The following is a 26,356-nucleotide window of genomic DNA, read 5'->3' on the forward strand; positions in this document are numbered from 1 at the left end:
GAGAAAGTAAGAAAACTTTGGGAGGGAGAGAAAGAGAGCATAGCAAATTAGTTGGGCTCAGCTGTCCTGTCTGGAGGATAGATAACCATACTGAGGCACAGCGCCTGTGTCACCATAATGTGGTGGATGTCACCGCAGGCTAACTGATGAAGCACACGATTGGCTGAGCGGCACAGTTGTTGACAACCTATTTAAACTGTTGATGTGGATGTCACTGCTGGCCAATCGATGCAGCGTCTGTCTGAAAGAGACAGCATTTTTTTGAAGGGCATTGGCAGGTCACCTCAAGATAATCGATGTTGGGCCAAGAAAGACAGTTGATGACCATATTCATATCTCTGAGTGATGTCTAAACTGGTTTCTGTAGTAAAGAGTAGAGGACTAGTGAGGCAAACTGGTGTTGGACAGGGATGTTTTTTGGTGGTTTTATCTACTGATTGACAGGATATTTTAAGATGTTTTTAAACAGGACTTTGTTCATGACCTTGCTTGTTTCCTCCTTTATCCAATATCCACCAATGGAATTCATTTGATGTATTACCCTTCTATCCACGTCGCGCTAATCTCCACAAATAGAGGCACGTAGAGGCCTTAAGACTGCTTGATCAGTGCAAGTCGTGTGAGTGGGTGTGAGTCACTTCAAAATAGAGTCCCTTCAGAGTCTTATAAAAATCAGGGCAGAGCAGGCTCAGATTAGTGTGTGTGTGCACGTGCACGTGTGTAATGCTCCTGGGATTACCGGGTTGTAGATGACAGGACATGGATTAAGATGTGTGAATGGTGACAGGGGAGAGCATGACTCCCTCACAGGATTAACTCTAAGGACTGGCATTCTGTCACAGAAATGTACACATGTATACACACACACACATGCACAGACACTCTTTTTTAAACACACTTTTACAAACACTCATATGTCACACTCAGGTACACACCTCCTTTCTTTGTCTTTCCTGTCTTATTGTGTCCCATCCTCTCCTCTCTCCACCCTTTCATCCGTCTGCTCTCCTATTAGTTTTTGTGAATGGAGCTGAGCTGATAGACACAATACCTCATTCATCTCTACCCCTTATCCCTCTCCTCTCCTCTCCTCTCCTCTCCTCTCCTCTCCTCTCCTCTCCTCTCCTCTCCTCTCCTCTCCTCTCCTCTCCTCTCCTCTCCTCTCCTCTCCTCTCCTCTCCTCTCCTCTCCTCTCGGGATTCAAACAGCAAAGCCTTCATCTGACAGGATGAGAGAGACAGAGGAGGAAAGGTCTCCCTCACCTTCCCTCAGATCCTCTGTGTTCTGTAGCTGCAGATTTCTAACAGGTGTTTACCTCTCTCTTTCATTTCCTTTTCTCTCTCTCACCCTCCCGCTCCCTCTCTACCCACCTCTCTATCTCTCTCTCTCTCCCTCTCTCTCTCACCCTCCCGCTCCCTCTCTACCCACCTCTCTCTCTCTCTCTCTCTCTCCCTCTCTCTCTCACCCTCCCGCTCCCTCTCTTACCCACTCTCTCTCTCTCTCTCTCTCTCTCTCTCTCTCTCTCTCTCTCTCTCTCTCTCTCTCTCTCTCTCTCCTCTCTCACCCACCTCTCTCTCTCTCTCTCTCTCTCTCTCTCTCTCTCTCTCTCTCTCTCTCTCTCTCTCTCTCTCTCTCTCTCTCTCTCTCTCTCTCTCTCTCTCTCTCTCTCTCTCTCTCTCTCTCTCTCTCTCTCTCTCTCTCTCTCTCTCTCTCTCTCTCTCTCTCTCTCTCTCTCTCTCGCAGGTCTGAGGAGCTCTCTACAGAGGATGCAGCTGGAGTATGTGGATGTGGTGTTTGCCAACCGGCCCGACAGCAACACCCCCATGGAGGGTGAGTGACAACGGGGGAGAAGGGAGGGAGAGGGTGAGAGGGTGACTCTCAGGTATGGGAGTGATTGATGGTATTGTTGTTGGATTACTTTGGCACTCGTTTGTTAAACACACTCACACAGGCATATTCACAATGCCCCCCCCACTCTGTGTTCAGTAAGTTTCAACAAGGCCTCTGTGTGTGTTGCTCCCCTCCCCTCATTCTATTGAAACAGGATTAGAGTCCCCCTCGAGGGTAGCTGGTGTATTTTGGGGTTAGTCTCCATGGAGATAGAAGCCCTACTGTGCTCTCTCTTTCTTTTCCTCTTCTTTTATTTCTCTTTCTCTAATTTGTGTCTCTTTGCTCGTTTTTCCCTGCCTTTTCCTCGGCTTACTTACTCCCGCTCTTCTTGGCTCTCCTATAACAGAGTGGGTCACAACACTAACTTGCTAGTGATTTCTTGTCTCTAAACCCCTTCTCTCTCTCCATCCCCTCATCTATTTCTTGGAGTGGATAGACAGCCCCTACTGTTCTCTCTAAGCTGGGATCCCTCTTACTCCCTCAGCCCAAAACAAGCCACCGGGGGTCCAGACTGTCCAGACTGGGGTCCAGACTGTCCAGACTGGGGTCCAGACTGTCCAGACTGGGGTCCAGACTGTCCAGACTGGGGTCCAGACTGTACACAACCTGAGCCTGTCACCTAGAGATGCTGATGTCTGTCACACATGCCCCATGGCAGACATTTTGAAAGAAAGATTGCTAGATCGTCTTTGCCCCACGGCCAACAACAGACCATGTTGACTCTTCTGATGTGCCCATCACTACCAAATACGATACTGATTGGCCGATTAACAGACACAGAAAGCAAAGCAGATGGATAGATGGACGGACAGATGGACTGACAGACAGACACGCGCACACACACACAAACTCTATCTCACACGCACACACCCAGCTGTGATCCTATCCCAGCTAACAATTTTAGGGAAAGTGAACGTTTTTGTAATGTTACCCTTAATGTTCCCCAGATATTTTAGTGTCTAGTTTTCTGTTAGTTAGGAGAACACTGTATGCTAGCAAAAACCTCATGAGAACCTATTTAGTATGTCCTGGTGTTAGAGTTAGAAATGTCCTTGAAGACAAACAGAGCATACCAGAACGTGGTTGCCATGTTCTCAGAATATAACATATTCATGTTCTAGACACGTTTCATTGGAATGTTGCAAAAACAGTCCCGTGTGCAGCTTTCTGAGCGTTTGGACAATATTCTATCAACGTCCCACCAAACATAAACAGAACAGGGTTGCCGTATTCTCAGAATAAAATATATGAATGTTCTAAATACGTTTCATGGGAACGTTGCATGAACATTTCTGTGTATCATTTGTCAGGACGTCACCTGATGATCCCAAAGAAATGTTCTCCCCAAAATAAAAGGGTTTCATTACCCACCACCTGTTGTTACTGTTGCCGAGCCCATCAAGGCCATAATTGGTGAACCACTGATCTTTGGCATATATATATATTTCTGTACCGTGGTCTAATGTTGGTGGGTCATTTCCTGTTTTAATGTTACTCCTGATCAATAAAACTGTTTTTCTTGAGTGCACTTTTAACAGAGCTGAGATTCACTTCAAAGTACATTTCAAGCAGACGATGGAGAGATGTTCAGCTATATAGAATTAATAAGTACTAACAATTTATGAGAGGGAGTGGAAATGTGGTCATCAATCAATTTGAAAGCTCTTCTCACATCAGCTGATGTCACATAGTGCTGTACAAAAACCCAGCCTAAAACCCCAAACAGCAAGCAATGCAGGTGTAGAAGCACGGTGGCAAGGAAACACTCCCTAGAAAGGCCAGAACCTAGGAAGAAATGTAGAGAGGAACCAGGCTCTTTGGGGTGGCCAGTCCTCTTCTGGCTGTGCCGGGTGGAGATTATAGCAGAACGTGGCCAAGATGTTCAAATGTTCATAAATGACCAGCATGGTCAAATAATAATAATCACAGTAGTTGTTGAGGGTGCAACAGGTCAGCACCTCATTGGTAAATGTCAGCTGGCTTTTCATAGCCGATCATTCAGAGTATGTCTTCCGCTCCTGCTTTCTCTAGAGAGTTGAAAACAGCAGGTCTTGGACAAGTTAGTATGTCCGGTGAACAGGTCAAGGTTCTATAGCCGCAGGCAGAACAGTTGAAACTGGAGCAGCAGCACGACCAGGTGGACTGGGGACAGCATGGAGTCATCAGGCCAGACAGTCCTGAGGCATGGTCCTAGGGCTCAGGTCCCCCGAGAGAGAGAATGCAAAATATTATATGTATATAATTAAAAGTGACATTAAAGTTTGGCTACATTTTCAAGCACTTCTTTCATGTCAGTATAGGTCTGACCATCACCTGCAATTCGATATGTAGGCTTATTTTAATTATTTATCTACATTTACATATACTTATTTTTTTCATAACAGAATAGCTGCGATATTTCAGTTTTCAAAGCAATTTAATTGGCTATTTTGGTTAATGGCCTTGTTGCCCTTGTAGATTGGGCATCTCTTGAAGGCCAATTGGCCTTTCCTCTAAAATCATGAAATTACAGGCCTGGTCCACACAAGACATGAGACAACATAACACAATACAGAACATGAATAGTCAGAACAGCTAAAGGTCAGAACTAAATACATTTTAAAGCAGCACACATAGCCTCCACATCAATATATCCACACAAAATATCTAGGTCCAATAGGGAATGTGCAGTGAGGTGTTGCTTTATCTGTTCCATGCAATAATAGCTCTATATAATACCGTACACTTTCTGGAATTTGTTCTAGATTTGGGGACTGTGAAAAGACCCCTGGTGGCATGTCTGGTGGGGAAGGTGTGTGTGTCAGAGCTGTATGTAAGTTGACTTTCTTGAATTTGTTCTAGATTTGGGGACTGTGAAAAGACTCCTAGTGGCATGTCTGGTGGGGAAGGTGTGTGTGTCAGAGCTGTATGTAAGTTGACTGCGCAAACAATTTGGAATGTTCCATACATTAATGTTTCTTGTAAAAATAAGAAATGATGCAGTCAGTCTCTCAACTTTTAGCCAAGAGAGATTATTATGATGTATATTAGCCCTCTGATTACAATAAAGAGCAAGACATGCACTGTGTTCTGGGCCAGCTGCAGCTGAACTAGGTCTTTCTTTTCAGCACTTGACAACATGACTGGGTAATAGTACAAAGAAAACAAAACTAGAGCCTGGAGGACTTGCTTTTTGGAGTGTGGTGTCAAAGAATCGGAGCATCTCTTTATTATGGACAGACCTCCTCCCATCTTTACAACCATTGATTCTATATGTTTTGACCATGACAGTTTACAATTTAAGGTAACACCAAGTAATTCAGTATCCTTAACTTGTTCAACAGCAAGTGGCGCAGTGGTCTAAGGCACTGCAGCTTAGTGCTTGAGGTGTCACTATAGACACCCTGGCTTGATTCCAGGCTGTATCACAAGCAGCCATGATTGGGAGTCCCATAGGGCGGTGCACAATTGGCCCAGCGTCGTCCAGGTTTGGCTGGTGTAGGCTGTCATTGTAAATAAGAATTTGTTTTTAACTGACTTGCCTAGTTAAATAAAGGTTAAATTAATAAATAAAATAGAAAACAGCCACACCATACCAGATTCAGCTGAGATTTAGAGTTTAGGGAATAATTTGTACCAAATACAATGCTCTTAGTTTTAGAGATGTTCAGGACCAGTTTATTACTGGCCACCCATTCCAAAACTGACTGCAACTCCTTGTTAAGGGTTTCAGTAACTTCACTAGCTGTGATTGCCAACATGAATATGGTTTAATCATCAGCATACATGGACACACAGTCTTTGTTTAATGCCAGTGGCAGATCATTGGTAAAAAAAAAAGGTAGCAGGGCCTGGAGAGCTGCCCTGTGGTACACCACATCCTACATGTTTGACAATAGAGAAGTTCCCATTAAAGAAAACCGAGGTTATGGTCAATAATATCAAAGGCTGCTGATCCATTTCTTTTAACCAATCATCATCCATTTGTGTCAGTACATGTTGAGTGCTCTTTTCTATAAGCATGCTGAAAGTCTGTTGTCAATTTGTTTACAGAGAAAAGGCATTGTATTTGTTCAAACACAATTTATTCCAATAGTTTGCTGATAGCTGGAAACAAGCTGATAGGTCTGCTGTTAGAACCAGTAAAGTCCACTTTACCACTCTTGGGTAGCGGAATTACTTTGTCTTCCCTCCAGCCCTGAGGACAAACACCTTCCTCTAGATTCAGATGAAATGTATGACAGGCAGAAGTGGCCTTAATGGCTCACTGTTCATGGTTGCCATTTCCTGCCTAAGTTTGCCCACTTTGCCAATAAAGTAATCATTCGAATATTTGGCAATATAAAATGGTTTTGTGATGAATACGCCATCTGATTTGATGAAAGGGTGGAGTTGAATTTGTCTTTCTCACAATAATTTAAATTAAAATACTCCAAAGTTTTCATCCTTTATATCATTGATCTTGGCTTCATTTATTTTATTTTTGTTGAGTTTAGTCACATAATTTCTAAATCTGCAATAAATCAGCCACAGATGTGCAGCCAGACTTATTAGCCACTCATTTTACCCCATCACTTTCAACCATACAGTTTTTCAATTCCTCAGGAAAGTTGACCTCTCTGTTAACATTGTTAGGTTCTAAATAACCAGAGTAAAACTAACGGACAACTAAGAAAAGCTCAAACCAAGTTTATTCACCCACTGGGTCAAACAGCTGCAAAGACAAAGACCTCTTTACACAAACACATATTTATACCCCCATTTAGGCAGAGTCTCATCCTTTTCTCTAAACACTACATTATTGTTGCTAGGCAGGAAGTTTAGGGATGTGGGTAATAAACTGTGCCTTCTCCCTTCATGTGACCTGACCACAAACTAATCAACACCTCTCCACCCTTATCAGTGACCACAACCATGTGATTCCCTTTACCCTTTTCAGGGCGCTGGCTCTTATACAACCTCCATTGACCCAACCATATACATTCCTCATAAATGTCAAATCAAATCAAATGTATTTATATAGCCCTTCGTACATCAGCTGATATCTCAAAGTGCTGTACAGAAACCCAGCCTAAAACCCCAAACAGCAAGCAATGCAGGTGTAGAAGCACGGTGGCTAGGAAAAACTCCATAGAAAGGCCAAAACCTAGGAAGAAACCTAGAGAGGAACCAGGCTATGTGGGGTGGCCAGTCCTCTTCTGGCTGTGCCGGGTGGAGATTATAACAGAACATGGCCAAGATGTTCAAATGTTCATAAATGACCAGCATGGTCGAATAATAATAAGGCAGAACAGTTGAAACTGGAGCAGCAGCACGGCCAGGTGGACTGGGGACAGCAAGGAGTCATCATGTCATGTAGTCCTGGGGCATGGTCCTAGGGCTCAGGTCCTCCGAGAGAGAGAAAGAAAGAAAGGGAGAAGGAGAGAATTAGAGAATGCACACTTAGATTCACACAGGACACCGAATAGGACAGGAGAAGTACTCCAGATATAACAAACTGACCCTAGCCCCCCGACACATAAACTACTGCAGCATAAATACTGGACGCTGAGACAGGAGGGGTCAGGAGACAATGTGGCCCCATCCGAGGACACCCCCGGACAGGGCCAAACAGGAAGGATATAACCCCACCCACTTTGCCAAAGCACAGCCCCCACACCACTAGAGGGATATCTTCAACCACCAACTTACCATCCTGAGACAAGGCTGAGTATAGCCCACGAAGATCTCCGCCATGGCACAACCCAAGGGGGGGCGCCAACCCAGACAGGATGACCACATCAGTGAATCAACCCACTCAGGTGACACACCCCTTCCAGGGTGCAGGGTGTAACCATTAACTTCTAGTAAAGAAAGTATTTCAAACTAGAATTCAACAACATCACATACACTATCAAGCATTTCACACACATTATTTAGATACTGACTGTTAGCACTTGGTGGCCTATAGCAACACCCCAAAATAATAGGCTTTAGATGAGGCAGGTGAACCTGCAACCACAGCACTTCAAAAACACTTGATATGAGATATTCTCTAAGCATTACAATAATATGGCTCCTAATATATATATATATAGAAACACCTCCCCCATAGGCATTCCTGTCTCTTCTATAGATGTTATATCCTTGTATTGCTACTGCTGTATCATTAAAGGAATTATCTAAATTAGTCTCAGAAATGGCTAATATATGAATGTTATCTGATGTTAGTAAGTTATTTCATTAACCTTATTTCTAAGGCTACATATATTAATATAGGCCTTTCCTGTGTAGCTTCTCAGAGATTGACATAATATGGAAAATAACAAACTAAGCAAGATAAAAAAATATATAATTCCGTGGTCCATTAATCAGTTGGTGTGTGTGTGTGAGCCTGTGGGGTTGAATCTAGGAACCCATAGGCTTGGCTCTCTCATCCCTTCCAGGCTTTTGGGAATGAGGGTGGACACTGGCCTGTCATAGCAGATGTAAGCATTATCCCTACGCGCTCTGGCAGCTTTCATGGACGGGATAAGTTATTTTCTCTTCTGGCGCACAGCTTCAGGATAATTCTCATTGAGGAAAATGTATGTTCCTCTCAAGTTGTTGGCTCTTTCCAGAACAGCAACCTTGTCCTTGAACATCAGAAACTTGATTGGCCTGGGCCTGGGCCTGTCACGTGGGCCGGTGGTGGGTTTTCCAATCCTGTGGGAATGCTCCACCTCAATCGTCCTGTGGTCCATCTTCCCTCACTTTGTTCTCAGACTCTGTCCAGGTCTTATGTGGAGATTCTGCAATTCCGTCCATAACAATGTTGTTCTGCCTTGATTGTCCCTTGAGATAATCTGATTTGTCCGTCGTTGTTATCATGGATTCACATACATAACTAAAGTCCTCTCTCAATGACTTACATATTGCTGTCATCTTGCCATTTTCCTGTTTAAACTCATCGAGCCGACTCTGGGAGAACTGCAAACCGTTCTTCGGGTCCTGGACCAGTCTGATCACGTCGTCCATTATTTTATTAGTTGACTCCACCAGTATTTGTACACAATTCTTGAAGTTATTTTCATGATGTTGTAACAACTGCTTATAGAAATCTTTTTGTTTGTCTAAAATATCCCTCACCTGTGATAGACAGACACCACTATCCTCAAAAGTACTCCCACCGCCTTTGGTCTTTCTCATGGTAGCAACGTAATTTTATACCATTCCACTTATTCCGCTTCAGCCATTACCACGAGCCTATCCACCCCAATTAAGGTGCCACCAATCTTCTGTGATGTTAACAAATTTTAATTATACTCCTGAATCACAATGATCAATAAACGTGTTTCTTGAGTGTACTTTTAACAGAGTTGATTGGTGCTGATGGCCTGGATTTGAGACCCGCAAAGACAGGTGTGTCAAAGTCCTTACATGGAGGGCCTAGTGTCTGCTGTTTTATTTATTATTATTTGCTATTAAGATCAAGACAACCAGGCGAGAAGAGTTCCTTCCTAATTAGTGACCTTACTTCATCAATCAATTACAAGGGAGGAAGACACTCTGCCCTCTGTGGAATGAGTTTGAGAAACGATCTAAGGGAATCACCCTACTCCCACATTCTGTCCAAGTTAAAATACCTATCTGATATAGTTAAAATGAGTTTTTCACTCAAATATGGGAATCTGTAGGATTTCTTGAGCACGAATTTTGACCACTTTCCACATATTCAACTACAAAGAGGTTTTCCAATGCTCCACTAAGAAGGGTACTCATTGGTAGATGGGTAAAACAAAAAAAGTAGACATTGAATATCCTTTTGAGCATGGTGAAGTTATTAATTACACTTTGGGAGTTGTATCAAAACACCCAGTCAGTACAAAGATACAGGCGTCCTTCCTAACTAAGTTAGAGAGGAAAGAAACTGCTCAGGGATTTCAACATGATGACTTTAAAACTTCTTAGGGATCAAATCCCGTTAGTGGGATCGATTTGACAACATCCGGTGAAATGGCAGAGCGCCAAATTCAAATGAAATTATTACAAATATTTAACTTTCATAAAATCACAAGTGCAATACACCAAAATAAAGCTTAACTTATTGTTAATCCAGACACCGTGTCAGATTTCAAAAAGGCTTTACGGCGAAAGCAAACCATGTGATTATCTGAGGACAACACCCCATCATATAAACACATGACAATCATATTTCAACCTGCCAGGCGTGACACAAAACTCAGAAATAACGATATAATTCATGCCTTACCCTTGAAGATCTTCTTCTGTTGGCACTCCAAAATGTCACAAAAACATCACAAATGGTCCTTTTGTTCTATAAATTCTGTCATTGTTATCCCCAAAATGTCAATTTATTTGGCACGTTTGATTCAGAAAAACACTGGTTCCAGCTCGCCCAACATGGCTACAAAGTATCTAAGTTACCTGTAAACTTGGTCCAAACATTTCAAACAACTTTCCTAATGCAACTTTAGGTATTTTAAAACGTAAATAATCTATACAATTAAAGATGGAATATACTGTGTTCAATAGCGGATAAAATGAAATTGGAGCGAGCTTCAGGTTGCGCGCCCCAAACAAAACAGTCGACTTGGCTCGACACGCAGAAAGGAAAGGGCTACTTCTTCAATACTCAAAAGAAAAACATCAACCAATTTCTAAAGACTGTTGACATCTAGTGGAAGCCATAGGAACTGCAACCAGGTGCCTCAGAAATCTAGATTCCCATAGAAAACCAATTGAAAACACAGTGAACTCAAAATAAAATCCTGGATGGTTTGTCCTCCGGGTTTCGCCTGCCAAATATGTTCTGTTATACACAGACATTATTTTAACAGTTTTAGAAACTTTAGAGTGTAATCTACCAATTATATGCATATCCTAGCTTCTGGGCCTGAGTAACAGGCAGTTTACTTTGGGCACGCTTTTCATTCGGATGTGAAAATAGTGCCCCCTATCCCAATGAAGTTAAACAGTTACAGAGTTTAATAGCTGTGACAGGAGAAAACTGAGGATGTATCAACAACATTGTAGTTACTCTACAATACTAGCCTAATTGACAGAGTGAAAAGAAGGAAGCCTATACAGAATACAAATATTCCAAAAAAGTCCATCCTGTTTGCAACTCGGCACTATAGTAATACTGCAAAAAAGGTGGCAAAGCAATTCACTTTTGTCCTGAATACAAAATGTTGTGTTTGGGGCAAATCCAATACAACACATTACTGAGTACCACTTTCCATATTTTCAAGCATAGTGGTGGCTGCATCACGTTATGGGTAGGCTTGCAATCATTAAGGACTGGGAGTATCATTTCAGCCCTTACATTTCTGAAATAACTCAATCAAATCAATGATGAGTATAGTCAGATGAACTGATACCTGACATGAACACAGTGGCGTAGTGAGGTTGTGCGTTTAAATCCCAGGTGAGGACATGTTGAATAATAATGACTCTGTACGTACACAATGTGACCATCTATTGTATGTCAAATATGTGTGTGAGTATCTCTACCCTTGCCAACAGACAACAAGCTATGCTTGGATCCGTGGTTCACCAATCAGGGCATTGATTGGCTCGGCAACAGTAACAAGAAGTGATGTGTAAAGATTTTTTTCGGGGGGAGATCAATTCTTTAGAACTATAAAGCTACGTCCTGACAATTGATACACATAAATGTTCCTGCAACGTTCCCATGAAACGTGTCTAGAACATTAATGGCTTGTATTCTGAGAACACGACAACCATGTTCTGTGCATGTTTGGTGTGATGATGATGGATTCTTTTCCTAACACAGGAAACTGTGCACATGCATATTCTTGCAATGTTCCCATGAAACATGTTTGTAACATGAATATCTTATGTTCTGAGAACACAACAACTATGTTCTGTGTATGTTTGGTGGGACGTAGATGGAATACTCTTCTTAGGCCCACAGAAAACTGGACAGATAAATGTTCTTGCAACGTTCCCATGAAACATGTCTAGAACATTATAATCTTATGTCCTGAGAACATGGCAACCATGGCCTGTGTATGTTTGGTGGGACGTTGATGGAATATTCTCCTAACCCACAGAAACGGGACACATGAATGGTCTGTGTATGTTTGGTGGGACGTTGATGGAATATTCTCCTAACCCACAGAAACGGGACACATGAATGGTCTGTGTATGTTTGGTGGGACGTTGATGGAATATTCTCCTAACCCACAGAAACGGGACACATGAATGGTCTGTGTATGTTTGGTGGGACGTTGATGGAATATTCTCCTAACCCACAGAAACGGGACACATGAATGGTCTGTGTATGTTTGGTGGGACGTTGATGGAATATTCTCCTAACCCACAGAAACGGGACACATGAATGGTCTGTGTATGTTTGGTGGGACGTTGATGGAATATTCTCCTAACCCACAGAAACGGGACACATGAATGGTCTGTGTATGTTTGGTGGGACGTTGATGGAATATTCTCTAACCCACAGAAACGGGACACATGAATGGTCTGTGTATGTTTGGTGGGACGTTGATGGAATATTCTCCTAACCCACAGAAACGGGACACATGAATGGTCTGTGTATGTTTGGTGGGACGTTGATGGAATATTCTCCTAACCCACAGAAACGGGACACATGAATGGTCTGTGTATGTTTGGTGGGACGTTGATGGAATATTCTCCTAACCCACAGAAACGGGACACATGAATGGTCTGTGTATGTTTGGTGGGACGTTGATGGAATATTCTCCTAACCCACAGAAACGGGACACATGAATGGTCTTGCAACGTTCCCATGTGTAGAACATTCATATCTTAAGTGAGTTCATGGTAACCATGTTTTAGGTAAGTTCTATTTGACATTAAAGCGAATATTTTCTTGGAAATACTCCTAGCACATCCTGGGTCCGTTCCTATGAAAACGTTAGTTAATGACCTATGGAGGAAAGGGAACATCCTCTAAAGTTGTGGGATTTTTTTGTTTGTTAGCTGGGTTACTACAGTACGTCCATTTTTGGACTTATATAATGTTGATATGTACCCATTGATTCTTGGAGAATATAACTTAGAAATGCCTCATGAGTATAGTTCAACTGACTTGCTTCATCAGAACCCAAAATATAAGTATGTTTTACCCCAATGTTTGTAAACAAAGTAAATGTAAACCATGGTTAAAACTATAATTGTGTTATCATGGATGGTCAGTCCTTACATCCATAGCTCTGTCAAAGACAGTGCAGTATAAAGATAGACAGAAACTGCTTCTCCAATAAAATCCCAGATCACACTCGTATGCCATGTCATGTCAATGTTGGCTAGCTAAGGTCATGCGCATCTGTTCTAACAGTTTCCTCACACCTAACAGCGCATATGCAGGGCGTCAAATCAAAAGCACTTCTTCAATATATAAAAAGGTTTTTGACAAAATTTAAAACGTGTCATTGTGTCACTTTCATGAGGTTGGAGAAATCACATGTTCAGCTCTTTAAGATGTCTCGAATCTGGGTTGTGCCTTTTAGAATTTGAGAAAAAATTTCACTTCTCTCATTGTCATCTCCAACCCCAGCCTGGTCTGTTTGTTTTCACTTCTCTTATTGTCTTCTCAAACCCCAGCCTGGTCTGTTTGTTCTCACTTCTCTCATTGTCTTCTCCAACCCCAGCCTGGTCTGTTTGTTTTCACTTCTCTCATTGTCTTCTCCAACCCCAGCCTGGTCTGTTTGTTTTCACTTCTCTCATTGTCTTCTCCAACCCCAGCCTGGTCTGTTTGTTTTCACTTCTCTTATTGTCTTCTCAAACCCCAGCCTGGTCTGTTTGTTCTCACTTCTCTCATTGTCTTCTCCAACCCCAGCCTGGTCTGTTTGTTTTCACTTCTCTTATTGTCTTCTCAAACCCCAGCCTGGTCTGTTTGTTCTCACTTCTCTCATTGTCTTCTCCAACCCCAGCCTGGTCTGTTTGTTTTCACTTCTCTCATTGTCTTCTCCAACCCCAGCCTGGTCTGTTTGTTTTCACTTCTCTCATTGTCTTCTCCAACCCCAGCCTGGTCTGTTTGTTTTCACTTCTCTCATTGTCTTCTCCAACCCCAGCCTGGTCTGTTTGTTTTCACTTCTCTCATTGTCTTCTCCAACCCCAGCCTGGTCTGTTTGTTTTCACTTCTCTCATTGTCTTCTCCAACCCCAGCCTGGTCTGTTTGTTTTCACTTCTCTCATTGTCTTCTCCAACCCCAGCCTGGTCTGTTTGTTTTCACTTCTCTCATTGTCTTCTCCAACCCCAGCCTGGTCTGTTTGTTTTCACTTCTCTCATTGTCTTCTCAAACCCCAGCCTGGTCTGTTTGTTTTCACTTCTCTCATTGTCTTCTCAAACCCCAGCCTGGTCTGTTTGTTTTCACTTCTCTCATTGTCTTCTCCAACCCCAGCCTGGTCTGTTTGTTTTCAGTTCTCTCATTGTCTTCTCCAACCCCAGCCTGGTCTGTTTGTTTTCACTTCTCTCATTGTCTTCTCAAACCCCAGCCTGGTCTGTTTGTTCGCACTTCTCTCATTGTCTTCTCAAACCCCAGCCTGGTCTGTTTGTTTTCACTTCTCTCATTGTCTTCTCCAACCCCAGCCTGGTCTGTTTGTTTTCACTTCTCTCATTGTCTTCTCAAACCCCAGCCTGGTCTGTTTGTTTTCACTTCTCTCATTGTCTTCTCAAACCCCAGCCTGGTCTGTTTGTTCGCACTTCTCTCATTGTCTTCTCAAACCCCAGCCTGGTCTGTTTGTTCGCACTTCTCTCATTGTCTTCTCAAACCCCAGCCTGGTCTGTTTGTTCGCACTTCTCTCATTGTCTTCTCAAACCCCAGCCTGGTCTGTTTGTTCGCACTTCTCTCATTGTCTTCTCAAACCCCAGCCTGGTCTGTTTGTTTTCACTTCTCTCATTGTCTTCTCCAACCCCAGCCTGGTCTGTTTGTTTTCACTTCTCTCATTGTCTTCTCAAACCCCAGCCTGGTCTGTTTGTTCGCACTTCTCTCATTGTCTTCTCAAACCCCAGCCTGGTCTGTTTGTTCGCACTTCTCTCATTGTCTTCTCAAACCCCAGCCTGGTCTGTTTGTTCGCACTTCTCTCATTGTCTTCTCAAACCCCAGCCTGGTCTGTTTGTTCGCACTTCTCTCATTGTCTTCTCAAACCCCAGCCTGGTCTGTTTGTTTTCACTTCTCTCATTGTCTTCTCAAACCCCAGCCTGGTCTGTTTGTTTTCACTTCTCTCATTGTCTTCTCCAACCCCAGCCTGGTCTGTTTGTTTTCACTTCTCTCATTGTCTTCTCAAACCCCAGCCTGGTCTGTTTGTTCGCACTTCTCTCATTGTCTTCTCAAACCCCAGCCTGGTCTGTTTGGCAAGCGTTTCCGGAATTCTTATGACGTTGCACCTCCAGTTTTAGAAACTCTGTGGGTCTGTCTATGAATTTGAGAGTGGTTGCAATTCTACAGTCCCGTCCCTCAGTTTTTAGCAAAACAGTGGCAGCAAGGACACATTTGACATTTTTTCAACTGCTGATTTCCGCTTTAAGAATTCATAGAATCTGATGAACAATGTACAGCTATCTCTTCCATTCTTTCTCCATTTCTCTCTTCCATCTCAGAACAGATGTATTGTTGTTCATGCCTGACATTTTCCCCTCTCCACTTCCCACCCGTTTCACCCACACACTCTGGCACTCTCCGCTGTTTGTAGGCTCACAGAATGAGCTGCTCATGAAAGGGAATCACTTTTTTAATCACACTGACATAGGTTCATCTATCTTTTCCATCTCTCCCTGTTTTACATTTTGTTGTTCAGCATGATTGTAGTTATTTATGGAGAAATGCACCCAAACCCAATACATCCTGTTGCATTTCTTGATTAGACTACACATTTGTAAGGGTAAGGGGAAAGGGGGATACCTAGTCAGTTGTACAACTGAATGCATTCAACTGAAATGTGTCTTCCACATTTAACCCAACACCTCTGAATCAGAGACAGATTTTTACCTTGTCAGCTCTGGGATTCAATCCAACAACCTTGTGGTTACTGGCCCAACGCTCTAACCACTAGGCTACCTGCCACCCCATAATCGAAGCGCTCTGTGTGAGATTTCACCTTTATATATATATATATGTATATACTGTACTGCCTGTTGAGTTGTACTGTTATCATCTTACCAACATTTTTATTTTTTTTATTTTGTAAAGCTACCAAATTGCACCGTTTGCCAAGCATATTTGCCCTTTGCGGGACATCTAAAGTATATGGAATTGAATTGAATGTTCTAGTTTCCTTACAATAGAGCTTCTGGTTAGTTAGACAACTTGAGTAGTAACATTTGATGTAGCAGAAGCCACCCGTAGTGGACCTTTGTCAGTTCTGTTTGTGCCTGAGGGTACAGTGGTATTGCAGAGCCATTGTGGTGTGAAGAGCCATACACAAACACTGTTTCAATGAGAGGAGAGAGGTTATTGAATTAGAGAGGGTCATAGGCAGCATTACAGAACTGACAAAGGTCCACTATGAGTGACTTCTGCTACATCAAATGTTATACTACTCTGATTAGAGCCTCTACAAGCTACCCACTGGGCACACGCACACCACACTATTTCAACATGTAAATGTGGGTAATATTTGGGAGAGACGTCAATGAGATTACAACCTTTTTTCACCAACTCTAAAAGTCAGCCAGAAGTTTGATGAATTCCTAATGTGTTATCACTATGCTTTCAGCCATCTAAATGGACAACCAAATTCCGATCGAAAAACAAAGTCTGATTTCTTGTTTTAGTTGTCATCTACAGTAAATGTATTATCACTGCGCTTTCAACCATTTTAAAGGACAACACAGTTTAAATGGGAATACAATGCCAATATTTGTGAGAAAGTGCCCACCGGGCACAAATTGGTTAATTAAATCAACGTTGTTTCAATGTACAGTATACTGAACAAAAATATAAATGCAACATGTTAAGCGTTGGTCCTATGTTTCATGAGCAGAAATAAAAGATTGCAGACATTTTCCATTTGCACAAAAAGCTTATTTTTCTAATTTTTTGTTTCACAAATTTGTTAACATCCCTGTTAGTGAGCATGTCTTCTTTGCCAATATAATCAATCCACCTGGACAGGTTTGGCATATCAAGAAGCTGATGAAACAGCATGATCATTACACAAGTGCACCTTGCGCTGGGGAAAATAAAAGGCCACTCTAAAATGTGCAGTTTTATCACACAACACAATGCCACAGATGTCTCAAGTTTTGAGGGAGAGTGCAATTGGCATGCTGACTGCAGGAACACCCACTAGAGCTGTTGCCAGAGAATTCAACGTACATTTCTCTACTGTAAGCCGTCGTCAAGGTCCTTAAAGAGAATTTGGCAGTACGTCCAACCGGCCTCACAACCACAGACCACATGTAACCACGCCAGCCAGTGTCCACATCCGGCTTCTTTTTTCTATATTTTATTTATTTAAACTTTATTTAACTAGGCAAGTCAGTTAAGAACAAATTCTTATTTCCAATGACGGCCTACCAAAAGGCAAAAGGCCTCCTGTGGGGAAGGGGGCTGGGATTAAAAATAAAAATAAATTAAAAATATCGGACAAAACACACTTCACGACGAGAGACAACACAACACTACATGAAGAGAGACAAAAGACAACAACATAGCATGGCAACAACACATGACAACTCAGCATGGAAGCAACACAACATGACAACAACATGGTAGCAACACAACATGGCAGCAGCACAAAACAGGGTGCAAACATTATTGGGCACAGACGACAGCACAAAGGACAAGAAGGTAGAGACAATCAACAACAACAAAGCAGCCACAACTGTCAGTAAGTGTGTCCATGATTGAGTCTTTGAATGAAGAGATAGCCATAACTGTCCAGTTTGACTGTTTGTTGCAGCTCGTTCCAGTCGCTAGCTGCAGCGAACTGAAAAGAGGAGCGATCCAGTGATGTGTGTGCTTTGGGGACCTTTAACAGAATGTGACTGGCAGAATGGGTGTTGTATGTGGAGGATGAGGGCTGCAGTAGATATCTCAGATAGGGGGGAGTGAGGCTTAAGAGGGTTTTATAAATAAGCATCAACTAGTGGGTCTTGCGACGGGTATACAGAGATGAACAGTTTACAGAGGAGTAGAGTGCAGTGATGTGTCCTATAAGATGCATTGGTGGCAAATCTGATGGTCGAATGGTAAAGAACATCTAGCCGCTCGACAGCACCCTTACCTGCGGATCTATAAATTACGTCTCCGTAATCTAGCGTGGGTAGGATGGTCATCTTAATCAGGGTTAGTTTGGCAGCTGGGGTGTAAACGGAGCGAATACGATAGAGGAAACCAACTAATCTATATTTAACTTTAGCCTGCAGCTTTGATATGTGCTGAGAGAAGGACAGTGTACCATCTAGCCATACTCCCAAGTACTTGTATGAGGTGACTACCTCAAGCTCTAAACCCTCAGAGGCAGTAATCACACTGGTGGGGAGAGAGGCATTATTTTTACCAAACCACATGACCTTTGTTTTGGAGGTGTTCAAGGTTAAGGTTAAGGGCAGAGAAAGCTTGTTGGACACTAAGAAAGCTTTGTTGTAGAGCATTTAACACAAAATCCGGGGAGGGGCCAGCTGAGTGTAAGACTGTATCATCTGCATATAAATGGATGAGAGTGCATCCTACTACCTGAGCTATGTTGTTGATATAAATTGAGAAAAGCGTAGGATCGGGGCTTGGGGTACTCCCTTGGTGACAGGCAGTGGCTGAGACAGCAGATGTTCTGACTTTATACACTGCACACTTTGAGAGAGCGATAGTTAGAAAACCAGGCCCAAGACCCCAAAGCCCCACAAGAATGGAATGGTCTACCGCATCAAAAGCTTTGGCCAAGTCAATAAAAACAGTTGCACAACATTGCTTAGAATCAAGGGCAATAGTGACATCATTGAGAACCTTTAAGTTTGCAGTGACACATCCATAACCTGAGCGGAAACCAGATTGCATACCAGAGAGAATACTATAGACATCAAGAAAGCCAGTCAGTTGATTATTTTGTTGTTGTTTTTAAACAGGTCAAAATAGAAATAGGCCTATAACAGTAAGGATCAGTTTGATCTCCCCCTTTAAAAAAGGATGAACCGTGGCTGCCTTCCAAGCAATGGGAACCTCCCCAGAAAGGCTTGGTGATTATAGGGTCAGCAATCTTAAAAAAGAAAGGGTCTAAACCATCTGACCCAGATGTTTTTTTGGGGGGTCAAGTTTATGGAGCTCCTTTAGCACCTCGGACTCTGTGACCGCCTGCAGGATTGTCTGATACCAGTCACCCGGACAGCTGATGAAACTGAGGAGTATTTCTGTCTGTAATAAAGCCCTGTTGTGGGGAAAAATTCATTCTAATTGGCTGGGCCTGGTTCCCCAGTTGGTTGGCTTATGCCCAGTCATGTGAAATCCATAAATGTTCATATTTTTGTTCAGTAAAATTTGTCAAATTATTTTGATGTGGAATCTACGTGGAAAATACATACGATTTGAGAAAAGTAATCAACGTAAACTTTTGCTTTGAGGGTAAAATGTCAACCAAAGGATTATGTTGTCATGGTAACCAATGTTCAACATAGACAAGCCTTGTATGAAATATATCAAATGCTTCCCTTTGAAACGTCAGATCTTCAATGTAATATTCACTATCAGAAAAAAACTGTCGGCTGGGCAAGACCACCTCCTGGAGAGCTATCCCTTTAGTCTCCCATCCAGAGTTTTAACATCTTCCAGCCCTGCTTAGTTTTGATATTAGTCACTGACTATTTGGTTTCTCAAATGACTGCCTCGCCTGGTTCAACAACTACTTCTCAGATAGAGTTCAGTGTGTCAAATCGGAGGGCAGGTTGTCCGGACCTCTGGCAGTCTCTATAGGGGTGCCTCAGGGTTATATTCTCGGGCATTCTCTTTTCTCTGTTTACATCAATGATGTCGCTCTTGCTTCGGGTGATTCTCTGATCCACCTCTACGCAGACGACACCATTATGTATACTTCTGGCTCTTCTTTGTACACTGTGTTAACAAACCTCCAGACGAGCTTCAATGCCATACAACACTCCTTCCGTGGCCTCCAACTGCTCATAAATTCAAGTGAAACTAAATGCATGCTTTTCAATCGATCGCTGCCCGCATCACTACTCTGGACAACTACAAATACCTAGGTGTCTGGTTAGGCTGTAAACTATCTTTTGCAGACTCACATTAAGTTGTTGTAGAAATGAACAAAATATCTGACATTGTATTCCCATTTGATCTTTGTTTTGCTATTACATGGTTGAAAGCGCAGTGATAACACATTTAGCTGACAACTAAACCAAAAATCAGAATGAGATGTTCCATTGGAATGTGGTTGTGCTTTTAGATGGTTGAAAGCATAGTGATAACACATTGTGATTTCAACAAACTTTTAGGTCTTTTAGTGGTCTTTTTGAGAGGGTGAAAATAGGTTGGAATCTCATCTAACAAACCCAATTCTCCACATTGAAATGACTTGGTGTGCCCAGTGGGATATTAAACAACAAAAGTCAATATTTGCCTTTAAGAAGATTGAACAGGATTTTAAGCACTTTCAAATTGCTAACACATTGTAGGAATTGGAATTCACAACATATACACATTTCAGGAATATTTTTGTATTTGATTTATTTACCAGAACGTTATCATAAAACATTATCGTGGACCCGTTTTGGCTTGTGAGCGCTACCTTCAAAACTACAGTCTGAAATGATACAAAGCCTTTATAATGCATCGTTTAGTAATGACAAGTGATCTGTTGTAGGAGGAGGTGAGGCGCCCTCATGTCTCACACCTGCTCCTTAACATGGGAGTGTCTTCATCGTTTCAGTTTCTCTCTATGTATGTTCCACTTGAAACACAACCAGGCTTCCACTTACAGGTAAACGGACAGTTCATCTATATTTTCAGGGGAACATCACTTTAAAACATAATGTATCTTATTTTTCTATACTCTCCCAACTCCCTTGTGCAGAAAGGGGCAGATGCCAACCTACACCAATACCCACAACATCCCATTTGTCCAAAAAAGCCATGTTTCCCCTCCTGTAGCTAGCAGGTGTTTGTTGTTTTTGTCTCTGCAGAGATTGTGAGGGCGATGACCCATGTGATCAACCAGGGTATGTCCATGTACTGGGGGACATCACGATGGTCTGCCATGGAGATCATGGTGAGTAGGAACACACTTCCTCACAACCTCACAATACATGGATTTCATACTCTCATTTGCTGTTGACCTACTATCTAGATTCTGTCCACATAATTCACTAGCATGCTTGGGAAATGAATACTTCTGAAGTCTGACATTAGGAAGCAAACAAACACTACAGGGGGTTGACAAGGTAAATGAAGTCTGAAAAGTTCGGGTGATGTCTTGCAATATCAATGCTTTTGAAGATATTGAAGTTTGGTCTGACAAGAAATGCCAAGCTTTAACAGATGAATGCGGTCAGTAAAGTTCAGATCCCACTTTCCTCACCATGTTTCTCTCCCCTTCTTCCTCCTCTCTTTCTCATCCCTCATTTAGGAGGCGTACTCTGTGGCTAGGCAGTTTAACCTGATCCCTCCAGTGTGTGAGCAGGCCGAGTATAATTTCTTCCAGAGGGACAAGGTTGAGACACAGCTGCCTGAGCTCTATCACAAGATAGGCAAGTGACATCTATCTTGGACTGTGCATGCTGTGGTCTTTGACATACCAGTCAATATTCCATGCCTCAAAAGGTAAACTGTAGATACCAGTTCTTTTGTCCTTCAGTACAATGGTCATCTGATGATTACCTTGCCTGTCATGTGGCCTGACTACCACGTGCCATTGCAGGTGTGGGTGTGGTATCCTGGTCGCCTCTAGCTTGTGGAATCATCACTGGGAAGTATGAGAATGGTATCCCAGAATGCTCCAGGGCCTCCATGAAGGTACTACTCGTATCTTCTTGTCCCAACAACATCTGAGGGGTTTTATGAATGTCTGCTTGGTCCTCAGATCCTTCTCCATTCTCTCTCCTCCAGCCGTATGCCTGGTTGAAGGAGAAGATAGTGAGTGAGGATGGGAGGAAACAACAGGCCAAGCTGAAGGAGCTGACTACCATCTCTGAGAAGCTGGGTTGCACTCTGCCACAACTAGCCATCGGTAAGATATCGGTACAGACAGATAGCCATGCTAAATGTAGAGGATTGCCCTATTTTGAGTCTTGGAAGGACTTCCTCCACAAGGGACTTGTCCTGATGAACCTCTCGCTCTCTTTCTCTAGCCTGGTGCCTGAGGAATGAAGGAGTGAGCTCAGTGTTGCTGGGAACATCCAGCCCCATCCAGCTTGCAGAGAACCTGAGGGCCATGGAGGCAAGGAGCATCTCTCATATACTATCTACATTTAGGGGAGCAGGACCCCTTTGAAGAATACATTTCAAGCTTTAATATATAATAATAATAATAATAACAATAACAACAACACATGACATTTAGAACACACATTTATCCTCATCTGTGGATACAATTTTTACATATGAGTAATCCCAGGAATAAAATCAACTATCCTGGCAATGCAAACACCATGCTCTAACAACTGAGCTAGACCTGCTGTCTTACTGACGACCAGGCCGGAAGCTGGACCATGGATGTAGTAAATACATTTTTTTTTAAATAAATTATGTAATTTTTATGGCATCCCTTTCTCAGCACTCAAAAACGGTTCCCTCTCTCTAGTCTACACTGTTTGTTGAATATTTTGGATACATTACATCTATTGTGGTTTATTTACTAACTACTGCTATCAACTTTACAACTAACTGAATCAAATGTTTTCTTTCTCCTCTTCATATATTGTAGGTCATTCCAAAGATGACAGCAGGCATTGTTACAGAGATTGACCACGTCTTGGGAAACAGACCGCACAGTAAGAAGGAATTTCATCAAGCACATTAGGATAGACCATTTTACAGAACTGTGATTGATCGGCCTAATCTGGACAAGATCTCATCAGTGGCACCTCCAGTGTGTGCCCAACCCTGCTCTTGTGTATGTGTGTGTGTTCTGCACAGCTCCTCCGTCTGCCTCGTCCGTATGAAGATCAGCCTGTACTCAATGTCGTTAACTGAGAGCTCTACTTGACAAAGCATGCATGCCACAGCTCTGCTACAGTGCAGACAGTTTAAACTTGCCTAAACAATCATTGTTATCAAGATGTGCTCATAAAAGAAAATCACACCATTTCTTGAATGGGGTCCATCTATTTGTAAAAGTAGTCTTTCTCTTGATTTGAGAGCAACTTCCTCTGTCTCTGTAACGTCAGAGGATAGTGTATAGTGCACCTCAAACAATAATTAATCCTCAGAGCCACCAATGAGCTTTAAAAGCATGGCTGTAATACATTTTTAGACATGCATGGATCAGGGGAGGTTAAACATAATTCCAAGGCACTAAATATCCCTTTGAGTATGGTCAAGTATGGTAATTCATCTCTGGATGGTGTATCATATCACCCAGACACTGCAAAGATCTGGCCACCCTTCCTAAATGTGCTGTGGCTGAGAATGGAAACTGCTCAGGGATGTCACTATGAGGCTAAAGACATACATGGATCAACAACACCCCATTCACTCCATATTACTGGCATGTATGACAAAGTAAAAAGAAGGAAGCCCGTGCTAAAAAATCCATTCTAAATCATCCATCCAGTTTGCAACAAGGCCATTAAGTAATACTGCAATACATTGTGGCAAAGAAATTAACTTTTTGGACTAAATAAGGAAACAGGAAACGTTTGGGGCAAATCCAACGCGACACATCACAGAGTGAAAACCTCTGTATTTCCAAGTATTGTAGTGGCAGTATCATGTTATGGGTATGCATGTCACCGGCAATATCTGGGGAGTTTGTCCAGATCAAAATAAATATAAATGGAGCAAAGCAAATCTAACATTTTACAGGAAAACATGCCTCATTCCTCTGAAGACCTAACACTAGGATATAATTGTATTTTTCAGAGGGAAATTTGTATGACTTTTAAGGCCAAAAACACTCCAGAATGGCTTTCGAATAGATGTGTTCCTTAGTGGTCCAGTCTCAGTCCTGACTTGGCCTAAATCTGCTTTAAAATCAGAGACAAGATTTGAATCTTCCTATACATCAATAATTCCCAACCAAACTGACTGAGCTTGAGCAATTTTGACAAACACAATGTATATATGTTGCCCTAAAACTTGTACAAAGTTGGTGGAATCTTATTCAAAATGAGTCATAGCAGTAACTGCTGCCAAAAGTGCATCCACCAAGAGCTATGCAATCAAGATATCTTTGCTTCTTATTTTTGAATCCGTTTAGACATTTTCTATGCATCTCCTTTCACTTTGAAAATGTGTGTAGATTGTCTAGATCAGCAGGAAAACAAAAATCCTATTTAATCACATTTCAGATTTAAATTCAAGGCAGCAAAATCTGAAGACTGTACAAGCGGTGCGTAGGTTTTCACAAGTGACAACGCATGCCAATATATCCTCCAAACACCGGCTTCGAGGACATTATCACTATCACTATTAGCACATATTCCAGTAATGATTGACATATTTTCATTAAAAAAAATATTTAGAATAATTTATTAATACTATTTCAACCTTCCACAAGATATAGTCCCGACACAAATCTAGGGTTGCTACCCAAGCCGGCTGGTCGTTCGTTCTATCGGTTCAGTTGCCAGAGATCCGACCCAGTCGTTCAGTCTTTTTGTTCTGTATCTATGGGCGTGACCCAGTCATTCGTTCTAAATGTTCCATTGCCATACTGGCTGGCATCGTTCTTATCCCTTGCTTGCTAGGTAGCCAACTACGGCTAACTTACAGTCACATCAAAAGTGCAGAGAGAATAACAGCAAAGTAGCTGCATTTGCATTTGTTTAAGCTGTTTACTGGTGACTTTTAATTGGAAACATCCATAACAAGGAGCAAATGAGGCACGATTTTGCCTGGCATTGAAATTGTGCTCACTTGTCAGGAAAATGTTGTTCAGAGGAGCTAACCAACAACACAGCTAACACAATTACTTCAAACTGAAGCTGGAAAGACTGCAAACTAGCCGCACTTCGTTTCGTTTGACCTTTTTTCAATTGACATTTCTTTGTACATATACATAAATATTATTCCAGCTGATTCATGATTTCGACTGGCTGACATGCTGACCACATAGCGTGTGCGAGCTTTGCAAAATAAATCTACACATACATGTTATTCAATCATTGCATCCACACTGCTCGCACGCATCAACGAGCGTCTACGTAGCCAGGTGCTAAAATAGAACTTGGCTCTTTTTGTGATGCTTGACGTGCTGTAAGTCCCGCCTTTCCCATCTCCTCATTGGTTTTTAGGAGCATATACACACATGAGTGACTGAAAGATGAACTGAGGTCCACAATCCAGTCCAGTTGGTGCTGGTAATGCACCTTAAAGTTGGTGGTCAACCGCCAAAATCCAAAGAAGAAGACTGAAGGAGGAGAGATTACTAGAAACTAACTCAGTTTACCCTTTGATCTGTGGATTAATTGTCGGAGTAGAGGACCTTGTGCATTTCAGGTATAACAACAACCCAATGTTTATATCCCAGGACAAATTAGCTAGCAACAGCAAGCTAACTAGCTAAATTACCATAAATGTTTAATGCTTTAGGACCTGTCCCCAAATTAATATATTTGGTTCAGAGTTCGTTTTGTTATGGACAAAATCAACATGCGTGTGATGGCACACACAGATGCATGTGCGCGAGCAGTGTGGTCAGCATGTAAGAAACGCTGTCTGTCTCGTCCCAGCTCCTGACACATTCATTACTATGGGACAGCTGGAGATCGAATTTGAATATTGAAACAATGTTGCAAATATTGGAGAGATAAACTACAAGGTTTATATAAATCTCCGCCGTTGAAAACTAAATGTTAGTCTAAAAGAAATGTGAGATAATGTCTAGATGCTTTTTATAGTGGAGATCAAGTTTATAAAGTGCCTGGCTGGGCTGATGAGACAGCGGATTGCGTAGTCAGATGGAATAGAGTAAATCATTTATTTAGCTGGTGGTAACTTGTGGAATAGACACTGGCTGGAATGCAGTTTTAACCAATCGGCATTCAGGATTAGACCCACCCATTGTATAAATGTCAACATTCTATGGCAGCCATGTTAGCACCTCATTAACATTGCATGGGGAATATTTAAATTAACTGAATGTCTAGAATTAGAACAATATTCAAAAAAGTGTCCTAACTCTATATACAGTGGCAAGAAAAATATGTGAATCTTATGGAATGACCTGGATTCCTGCATAAATTGGTCATAAAATGTTATCTGATCTTCATCTAGGTCACAACAATAGACAAACGCAGTCTGCTTAAACTAATAACACACAAACAATTATACATTTTCATGTCTTTATTGAACACACCATGTAAACATTCACAGTGCAGGGTGGGAAAAGTATGT

At 42.1% G+C, this 26,356-nt stretch overlaps 1 protein-coding gene across 1 annotated transcript in view; it reads left to right on the forward strand.

Moving 5' to 3' along the window:
* The window catches only part of LOC124041648 (voltage-gated potassium channel subunit beta-1-like), a 73,072-nt gene extending 48,478 nt beyond the window's left edge, over nucleotides 1-24,594 (forward strand). Inside the window, exons 8-14 of the mRNA XM_046359466.1 lie at nucleotides 1,744-1,830; nucleotides 20,986-21,071; nucleotides 21,429-21,549; nucleotides 21,720-21,814; nucleotides 21,908-22,028; nucleotides 22,150-22,238; nucleotides 22,725-24,594. Of these exons, the coding sequence (XP_046215422.1) occupies nucleotides 1,744-1,830; nucleotides 20,986-21,071; nucleotides 21,429-21,549; nucleotides 21,720-21,814; nucleotides 21,908-22,028; nucleotides 22,150-22,238; nucleotides 22,725-22,820 (695 nt within the window). The 3' untranslated portion in view covers nucleotides 22,821-24,594. The remainder of the gene's footprint in view (nucleotides 1-1,743; nucleotides 1,831-20,985; nucleotides 21,072-21,428; nucleotides 21,550-21,719; nucleotides 21,815-21,907; nucleotides 22,029-22,149; nucleotides 22,239-22,724) is intronic.
* The last annotated feature ends 1,762 nt before the right edge of the window (nucleotides 24,595-26,356 follow it).

The sequence above is a fragment of the Oncorhynchus gorbuscha genome, linkage group LG08, assembly GCF_021184085.1.
Source record: "Oncorhynchus gorbuscha isolate QuinsamMale2020 ecotype Even-year linkage group LG08, OgorEven_v1.0, whole genome shotgun sequence".
Lineage (NCBI taxonomy): Eukaryota > Metazoa > Chordata > Actinopteri > Salmoniformes > Salmonidae > Oncorhynchus > Oncorhynchus gorbuscha.